We start from the raw sequence: 9990 nt of genomic DNA, 5'->3' as shown, positions 1-9990 counted from the left end.
CCCCGTATTTTAATCGAGAAACAGAAAGGGACATTTGGTGCCATGCTTTTATTCAAATGAAAGGGGAAAAACTACACTGTACCAGGAAGTAGCAAATAGGACAGTATTTTACAGCACAGCATCGTAAAAAAAACCTGTAAGCGACGCTCCCGGGTGGACAGGCAGCACACCAGACGCTGTACATCGCCCCAAGTGTCCATGGAACCACAATTAAAAAGCTGGATTTGGCTTTAAAAACAGCCAACTGAACTGTAACAGTCATAACACAACTGAGCAGCTGAGGGGAATGAAAAGCTTTCCAGTGCCTGTCGCACGGCAGAACCTGACAGGCCGCGCGGGGGACCGCGACAAGGGTCTGGCAAACTCAACCAAGTAATTATCCAACAACGTGACCTCCGATGATGAGAAGCACCAATGTGTTTCAATAAGTTGATGACTATCTCCAGACTTTATGAAATAGCATAATTCTCATTTGTATAATTTTAAAAACATAATTTAAAAAAATCCACAGACTTAAATATATCCATATTCCTTCTGCATGAATAAAGTAAACCATCATACTGAGAGCAAGGAACTTTTGTGGCAATATTCACATTCTACCTTCAGACCTCACAGACACCACTGGGCACAGGCAGGCCTGAGAACAAAGGGTGGGCCTGTCTGGTCTCACATAGTCACTTCCTCCACTGTCTTGCATTCAGTTTAAAAAAATTTAATGGCCAAGTAGTATCACCAAAAAGATTGCTTTGATAAGGGAAATTTCATTGATTAAAAAGAACAAATTTAGTAATGTTGAAGGCTTGTTAACTCCCCTTTTGACTATTACCACATTTTGATTAGGTTCACTATTTTTTTAAACTAGTCAATCTATTTGACAATCATTTCCTAATTGTGACCGAAATGGTTGTCTGAAAGGTAAAATGTGCAATCCATCAGTTTTAATCTTCATATATTATATACACAATATGTATACACTTAAAATATAAGAGTTACGTATATCCTGGTCTTTTACATGCAAACAGCAGATCACAAATAGTTCTGAGCTACACACATATCTTGCACAGGTATTGGAAAAAAATCTGTGAAATTTTCTTTTTTACAGTTTAAACAAATATACATAAATATAAGAACATAAATTACAGTAAAATATTGACAGCATTTGAGAAGATGCTGATAGCCCAGACGCACTGACGCCGAAGGCCTTATAATAAGAGAGAAGCACAGTCCAGGGACACCTCACTCCTACTCTCTTTAAAAAATAAGTGAATACATCATCATATGAGATATTAGTTATTTCTCTGAACAACTCAATTAGAGAAATGTATATATTTTTGTCTCTACTTCCCATGAAAGAAAACAGACTATGCATCTCACATATGCCACAATACTGTCTTCCCTCTAAGGCTACATGTTGTCACAACACTGAAACATAACAGGATCACAGAATCGTTCAAGTCTTTTCCTGAGAATGAAGTTTTTCCCCAACTAACCCTCTGGTATGCACTGTTAAAGGAACAAAGATCACGTAGGGAAGAGTTCAAGTGTGTATTTAATCTAAGGTGTCCCACTTGAGAAGGATGAAAAAGAAAAACTCAGAATCAGTGAAAGAATGTGAAGCTATTTTAAAATTAAAACGTAGCCCTTTGTACATGTTTAAAAACTCTAAATATACCTTTTGTATCAGCTATAAATACAACGGAAAGACCTCTCAAGAGCCTGTGGCAGGAAGTCTTCCATCTTCAGACTACTCTCAAAGTGCCGTTCATTTCTGCCAGCTTATAAAGTGACGTGCTTCAAAGGAGACAGAAAGCCTTTTTGTTAAAAGAACAATCTAAATTATTCTGAGACGGCCAGAAGTGGTGTAAAAACAGCACTGATTTAATCAGCAACTTCTTATAACATTTCTCGGTTAAGCTCACGTGGTTTTAAGTGAACTATAGCAGCTCTTTACAACTCCTCCTCTTGTTTCATAGGAAAATGTTAATACTTGAGTGAGTAATAAACACAGAAGTGTAAATACTTCGCAGGGTAGTTCGGCCAGCGCTCTGACGCCACTAAAGCACAAGGGTTACTGGGGAGCTGACACTAGTTTTCTCTCTGCGTCCTAAGAACCGCGCGAGCTATCTCCGCAGGCCTATTTCCCACTCTCGTGATCTCCACATGAACCCAAATACAAACGTTATCCTGGAACAAACTCCAGGGGAGGAAAATAGCAAAATAAACCATCTGAAGACACTCATATACGTTAAAAAGTTAAAAAAAAAAAAAAAAGCAACAAACAAAACACACAGCTGATGATCTTAGCCTTACGTCAACTAGCGTCCGCAAGAACTCAGTGCTTCGCTGTGTCGAGAGCCCAGCAGGCACACCTCCCCCAGCGAGCCAGACACCGCCATCACCTGGCCCGGCACCTCGGTGCGTCTCCAGCACTGTGGTCTACATTCCAGTTGTCATGACAACAGGGCTGAACGTCCAGTTTCAATGAATAAAAGTCTGTTGGCAATTAGAAAGGATTTCTATAGGCAGGAGGGATGAAGTGCAAACTTACCATGAACGTTCAGAAGCAGGGATCTCCCAGTTCCTATGCTTTAGTGGGTAACAGTTTTTTGGGCGTCACTGGCCTCTTGGCCTGCCACAAATGGCTGTGAATGGTAATGGCATCAACACTGGCAGATAAAGTTTTAGCAGGGATGTGGCTGAACTGTTTCCTGTCAGAATTGTATTTGTAAAGGCCCTCGATCATCTTTTTAGTGACAGACTTAGGGCCTATCCCAGTCAGCTTACTGATCTCTTCAGTCTCTGGGCAGTAGGCGTACAGAGACCGGAACTGGCAGCCTGAGTCCCGAAATAAGATCAGGAAGTTGTTGGCATCTGACTTCTCCATTTCCTTCAGGATTACAAACAAAAACAAAACAACAATAAAAACCCTTAAACGTTTTGCTGAACACAATTCATATGTTACATTTCTTGACACGTAATTTAAAACAGAAACTCTCCAGCAGCTAAAATGCAGTGCGTGTAATGCATGCCCAGCACGCTGGGCTGAACTGTGTGCAGGCCCCTTACGGCCGAGGCCTGCTGGCTGTGCCCAAATCGAGACCCCGGAGGAACTTCAAGGTCTGCAGGATCTGCTAGATCTCTACCACTGACAACCAGCACTGGCCGCCTCCTTTGCGACACAGCTTCATTTAAAAAAGGCAAAGCACGCAATCTACGCTTTTGAAATGTGACCAAGCGACTCTGGGGAAGAAAACATTTTATGATTTTGTATTTTCATCTTAAGTCTATGCCTAGTCTTGAATGAAATGTGCAGTCTTCCAGAATCCCATCTGAGAGTTAAGTCCGTCTAATAATGAAAACATAGTTACAGACCCTTCATATGTGGCTGAAATTCTAGGAGTCCCTAAGGAGTGTTTTTTCTTGAATTGAAAGAGAAGATTCCTACAATTTTAAGACATTGCCCGACCTAACTTTCATGCAAACATGCTTACCTCCAGTATTTTTTTCTTCTGACCTTCATTTACTTTTCCAGCCAAACAGCAATGAGCTAAAGCATTTTGTATTATGTGCTTATTGGATTTTGCACTGGGTTCTTTGAAGAGCTTTGGTCCTATGATAAAAATTTAATAACAATAACAGTAAAATAACTTTCCTAAGTCAGAAATACTACTTATGTTTAAATGATACAATTGTTCCTACACTGATTAAACTCTAACATGAAGGCCCCTGACTGCCCTGTTCCAGTCAGGACCCAGTTTTATCCACAGGGCTACACTCGCGGGTCCCCTATGGCCTCCTGAGGTGGCCTGGAGGGCAGTACTTTCTGCCACTTTCCTGGAACTCCTCCAGGAGGCCTTCAGTTAAGTATGCAGAGAAACCAGTTCTTTGGAAGAGAAAAAAATTAGCCCTGATTTGTCATGTTTATCTATATCTGGAATAAATTACTCCCAGCATGGCTGACTCAGAGCTACCAGTGGTTCTGTAGCCATGTAATTCCTGGAAGGTTCACTGTGTGTCTGACAGCCCTGCAGGTCTGGGCTCCCCCGGGGCCGGCAGACACGGCTGCTGCACTGACCTTACAGGCTGCTGGGCCAGCTGGAGCCACAGGGTAGGGAGGAAACAACTCTGGGGGAGTCAGCAAGCTCTGCCCCCTGGGCCTTCGGGGACCACTTGGGGGTCAGCCGGATGCCAGCGGGACGCGGGTGGTCCCCGTCACTCTCCCACCTACTCTCCACGGCTGCTCCCACTTTCTCTCCTGCTTCATTGCTTTAGTTCTCACCCACACGTTATTCTGCGTGCTTCTCCTTCAACAACGTCTCCCCCAACAGAGCCAGACCAGGTGCCCTCCTGGACCTAAGGCCTTCCTTTATCTTTCAGAGCCTCTCAACACTTGCTCTAGGTCCAGACCTTGAAGGCCCAGCATGAGGGGAAGGACTTGGCAGAGCTGAGCTGTTCCCCTCACTCATGACTGATGTAGGGCGGAGGGACCTCTGGAGACCAAACTGAGACAGCCTCAGACCCAGACTACAACACAGAGACAAGCAGGGTTTTTAAGGGAGAAGCCGGGGGCTGAGGGCTGAGGGATATTGCTATTTTTCTGAAGCTGAATTCATCTGGGACAAGCTGCCACCACTCTGACTGGAACCAAATCACAGACACTGACTTACCTGAAAGTGACCGCCGCCTCAGCCACTGTTTCCAATCTGTCTTCGGCATGCAGCGCACCCTGCATCGCGTCTCAGCCCCTGGCCAAATGCTTCCCAAGGATGGGCGGGCACTCACCTGTGTACTCCGTCCCTGAGGCCACGGACGACGTGGTGGATGCGTTCTCCCAGTCCTTCTCACCGTTCCGGCTGCCACACCGGCTTGGAGATAAGAAGCCTTCTACAGACTCTGACCTGAGTAATACAAGACGTGCACTGTAACGTCCCATACAGAGGAAAAGCATTTGGGGCTCAGGAGGGTGAAGGTGAGTGCCAACCAAACTCAACTCAGAGGTTTAAAAAGAAGAAGACGGTGGTCATTCTGTCTCGTTCGGAGCTACAGAACCGAGACCTCAGTGGGCACCCCCCTGAATACCTGTGGAGGACAGATGGACGTTCCCACAGGACAACCGACAGTACCTTACGACCTTCACTAGGAATCTTCTCTTATATGGGTGCTATGTTATAACATGCTTCGCAAGACCAGGAAATACTGATTTTTAGCTTCTAATACATATACTGGGTTGGTCAAAAAGTTCATTCTGTTTTTTCCCATAAGGTGGTTTGAAACCTCTAACTTTTTGGCCAACCCAACACATCCTTGAGAAAGAGGGAGCGTACAAAGGAGCTTTCCTAAGTCACAAGAGGGGGAGACTAGAGCGGCTGGCGCGCTGCACACAAGGATGTTCCGCTTCAAGCTCGACTGTACCAACAGTCAGCAGTGGCTGGCCAACAGATACAGGCACTATCCTACTGATGTCATTAATCTAAAATCCAAAGGGAAAAACTGAAAGATTTTATATGTGTATTTTTTATAGACACCCAAACTGTCCAAGTCAGCAAAACTTACGACCATCCACGATTATGGTGCATTTACTGAGAACGTTGTTCTCAGGAGACGTCTGCGCTGTGACTCACCTCGGGGTCCTCTTCCCTGACTGCAAGCTTTCGTTATCGCCCGTGTTCAGTGATGCCAGAGAAAGGCTCGAGACTGAAAAGACACGACAGATTTGTGATCCTGAACAAAAATTAGAAATTTAAAAGGGGCAACTAGAGAAGAGTGTTCATTAGGTAATACCAGTGTATGAAAATTTAGCTGGTACAGTTTCTTTTCCGTTTTAGATACATAATATGCTTGCACGCATATACGCACAACTTACTTAAAATGGGCAAGGAGCCTACTTTTGAGAACTAATGCAATAAGTGAGGGAGACTGAGAGGTACACACCTCCAGTTATGAGATGATGAGTCAGGCAGCTGGTGTGTCTGGCGTGGGGAGTGCAGTCAGTCACTAGATAAACTCTTCGTGCGGTGACAGATTAACTAGATCAAGCCTGGTGACCACTGTGAATCACTCTGTTGTATAACAGGAACTAACGCAGTGTTGTAGGTCAACTGTACTTCAACAATACACAAACTCATGCCAGAGTCGGGGGGAGGGCGCCTGGGTGAAGGGGCAACGTCCTCCGGCGCGCAGGCCGCGGGACAGCAGATGCTCGTCTATAACTTCCCTGACACCGCTGTGTGACACTCCACACGAAAGCTGCCGGGAGATGGGCCCTAGGAGTTCTCAGCACAAGGAGAAAACGTGTCTTTCTTTTTCTGAGATGTTTTATCTATTCAAGATGACAGATGCTCAGCAGATTTACTGTGGGCACCACTTCATGATACATGTAGATCAAATCACTAGACTATGCACCTTAAACTCACAAAGTGCTAAACGCCAATCACATCTCAACAAAATCGAGAGAAGAAAAAGGATAAAATTAATTACTCCAAAACAGTGGAATGGTAATAAGTGAGTGCCTATAAGAAAAAAAACTCAAAAAAAGAAAAAGTAACAAAGAAACCAACAATAATAGTAAAATATATTTTAGGAATATCTAATTCCCAGGTAATGCTGGATTGGATGAAGCACAAGCTGGAATCAAGATTGCCAGGAGAAATATCAATAACCTCAGATATGCAGATGACACAACCCCATGGCAGAAAGTGAAAAAGAACTAAAGAGCCTCTTGATGAAAGTCAAAGAAGACAGTGAAAAAGTTGGCTTAAAACTCAACATTCAGAAAACTAAGATCATGGCATCACTTCATGGCAAATAGGTGGGGAAACAATGGGAACAGTGACAGACTTTATTTTTTTGGGCTTCAAAATCACTGCAGATGGTGACTGCAGCCATGAAAATTAAAAGATGCTTGCTCCCTGGAAGAAAAGTTATGACCAACCTAGACAGCATATTAAAAAGCAGAGACATTACTTTGCTGACAAAGGTCCGTCTAGTCAAAGCTATAGTTTTTCCAGTAGTCATGTGTGGATGTGAGAGTTGGACTATAAAGAAAACTGATACTTTTGAACTGTGGTATTGGAGAAGACTCCTGAGAGTCTCTTGGACATCAAGGAGATCCAACCAGTCCATCCTAAAGGAAATCACTCCTGAATATTCACTGGAAGGACTGATGCTGAAACTCCAATACTTTGGCCACCTGATGCGAAGAACTGACTCACTGGAAAAGACCCTGATGCTGGAAAAGACTGAAGGAGGGAGAAGGGGATGACAGAGGATGAGATGGTTAGATGGCATCACCGGCTCAATGGACATGAGTTTGAGCAAGCTACAGGAGTTGGTAATGGCCAGGGAAGTCCACGGGGTCACAAAGAGTCGGACACAACTGAGCAAGTGAACTGAATTCCCAGGTAGCAAATCAATTTGTTAATTTTGGCCAATACTAGGTATCAAAAATTTTCACTGACTACAAAAGGTGGAGTTGTCTTTACTTTTTAAATTGAAGTATAGTTAATTTACAATGCTGTGTTAGCTTCTGGTATAAGGAAAGTGATTCAGTTACACACACACACACACACACACCTCTTTTCCATATTCTTTCCCATTATAGTTCCCTGTGTTGTACACTAAGTTCTTGTTATCTGACTCATATATAGTCATGTATATATGTTAACCCCAACATCCTAACACTTACCCCATTACCCTCTGGCATCTGTTTTCTATGTCTATTTTATTTTTTTTAACAGTTCTCTTTAAATAGTCAGTGTTACATTATTTTCCTTCAGTTTCAGAATAACTATAGTGACAACCCAGGGAGATGGTATGTGAGGGCGAGCGCGCACTGGGCTCGTGTTCAGGCTGGATGTGAGCACTCGAGAGTGCTGTTGGCCATATGCACGCACGCGTACAGGCTCCGCTCGAAGGAAGCTTTCCTGCCCAGTTCAGAGCCCCCCGCACCTCTGTGCCACTGCCGAGCTGGGGTCTGTTCTAAGCCACCTCACCATGCGCCCGTTACCTGGGGGACCTTTCACGGGCGTCTTGGGGGACTCGAGGTGGTCCCTGTGGATGGACTTGGGCCGCTGCTTCTTCTGCCGGGCCACCTGAGGCCGGGGCTTGAGGACGCTGTCCATGTCCTCCATGAGCTTCAGCTGCTTGCGCCGCAGGTACTCCTGCCGGATGAACTCACGGCGCGCCCGCTCGTCCTCCTTCTTCTGCCGCTCCTCCTCCGTCCTGCGCCTGGAGAGGAGCGGGCGGGCAGCTTACTGTGCACGTACGGGGGCGGCCAGGGGCGGCGAGTGCGTGTGAGGTGGGGTGAGCATGCGTGAAGAGAGGTGAGGGGCAGTGAGCGTGCATGGCGGGGGGGGGGGGTGAGAGTGCGTGACAGGTGGGGGGGACAGTGAGCGTGCGCGGGGGGGGCAGTGAGCGTGCGTGAGGAGTGGGGAGCGTGCGTGAGGAGTGGGGAGCGTGCGTGAGGAGAGGTGAGGGGCGGTAAGCGTGCATGGGGGGGCAGAGCATGCGTGACAGGTGGTGAGGGGCAGTGAGCGTGGTTGGTGGGGGGTGGTGAGCGTGCGTGGGGGGCGCGAGCGAGTCAACACCTGGAAAACGCTCCATTTAAAGTGTACCTGGGGCAACCGCGGTCATTAACTATATCATTAATAACTACTTTAAAAAATGTGTGTGTGTGAGAAAAACCGAGGAAAATTATTTTAAATTAATGTTTCAAGCTTGGGATAAAAACATGCAACCAATACTTAAATAAATAAACTCCTAAGAAGCACCCAAATCAGCACTGACTCCGCGAAGGCTTCCCGATGCCCACTAAGGAGCCAGCAGGACCCCTCCCGCTCGGCGGCCGCACCTGGTCTCCTCTTTCTTGTGCTCCATCTCGGCTTCCAGCTGCTGCTTCCGAAGCTGTGTCTCCTTCTCCCTTCTTAATCTTTTCTCCAACAAAGCTGCTCGTTTCATGGCCATATCATTTTCTGCCTTTTGATCATCCTAGGGAATGAGTTTCATTGAGGAGGAGGAAACATTTAAGGCACCAATATCTGCATTTTCAATGGCTGAGGCCACAGGTAGTGGTTACTCTTGGAACTGAGAATCCAAATCACCCACTGAATCCTATTCCAACCCCACCACAGATGGACATGTTCCAAAATGATGAAGGAAGAAATGAATTAAAGAGGCAATACTTTTATCAAATAACAAAAGACACAAACTTCTTTGATTACATGTTTTCAAAACTTAGGAAGTTAGCAAAGAACAATATAAAATGGGGGAAAAAAAAGAAAAAGTTTTCTGGGCCCTAATAAATAATTTACAGAGTGGAGAGTTTCTCCACACATTTTAAAATTCCATTTAAGTTGTATTTAGAATACACGCTTAATGTAGAAAAGTCAAGGAAAAGCACCAAAAAAATAGCTACCCAAAGTTGTATCACATAAACGAAATTCCTGCTGCACAGTTTTTTTAAGTGGAGGCTCTGACAGTTTGCTCGCTGGGTTCTGCACTGCACTGCAGGCTCTCCCACGGAAGAGGAGACGGGTGTAATTACACTCCTGACCCCAGGGCTAGCTAGAAGGTGGGCCCTTGGCCTTCTGGGCCTGCCTGGCTCCTAAGCAGACTCTCAGGGCCCAAGTTCTCAGAAGTCAGGAGGAACCAGCTGGAGAAGTGGTTCTGACACACTCCCAGCGCAGTGCTAACCCTAACCCAAAAGACACGAAGAGTGAAAAAGATGGGGCTCCTTAGGCGAAGGAGCTTCTAGACCCCTACCAGCCGGGGGGAGGAAGGGGCACAGCAAGGCACTGGCACAGCAACTCAGCCACAGCTGCGCTCAGAATGGAGAGAATCAGAAGACAGCCAGGTTGAACATACACACGTCCGCGCCACACACGCTGCACACACTCTGCGGATGAGAGGACACAGTGCCTGCAGGACTTCACGGTCTAAGAGAAACTGTGACGGAAGCAAGCCACGAGGTGGCTGGGAAGCCCAGGTCAGCAG

General features: G+C 45.8%; 1 protein-coding gene across 2 annotated transcripts in view; it reads right to left on the bottom strand.

Annotated features, from left to right (window-relative positions):
* Positions 1 to 33: 33 nt before the first annotated feature.
* The window catches only part of CAMSAP2 (calmodulin regulated spectrin associated protein family member 2), a 98087-nt gene continuing 88130 nt past the window's right edge, over positions 34 to 9990 (bottom strand). For both annotated transcript variants that reach the window (XM_061383729.1, XM_061383730.1), the window contains 6 exons: positions 8849 to 8985; positions 8006 to 8226; positions 5622 to 5694; positions 4783 to 4898; positions 3492 to 3610; positions 34 to 2887 (listed from right to left, as the gene is read on the bottom strand). In XM_061383729.1, the coding sequence (XP_061239713.1) occupies positions 2582 to 2887; positions 3492 to 3610; positions 4783 to 4898; positions 5622 to 5694; positions 8006 to 8226; positions 8849 to 8985 (972 nt within the window). In that variant the 3' untranslated portion in view covers positions 34 to 2581. The remainder of the gene's footprint in view (positions 2888 to 3491; positions 3611 to 4782; positions 4899 to 5621; positions 5695 to 8005; positions 8227 to 8848; positions 8986 to 9990) is intronic.

This window comes from Bos javanicus, chromosome 16 (genome assembly GCF_032452875.1).
Source record: "Bos javanicus breed banteng chromosome 16, ARS-OSU_banteng_1.0, whole genome shotgun sequence".
In the NCBI taxonomy this organism is placed as follows: Eukaryota; Metazoa; Chordata; class Mammalia; order Artiodactyla; family Bovidae; genus Bos; species Bos javanicus.
Note: the sequence above shows the minus strand (reverse complement) of the source record. Positions and strands in the feature narration are given on the sequence as shown.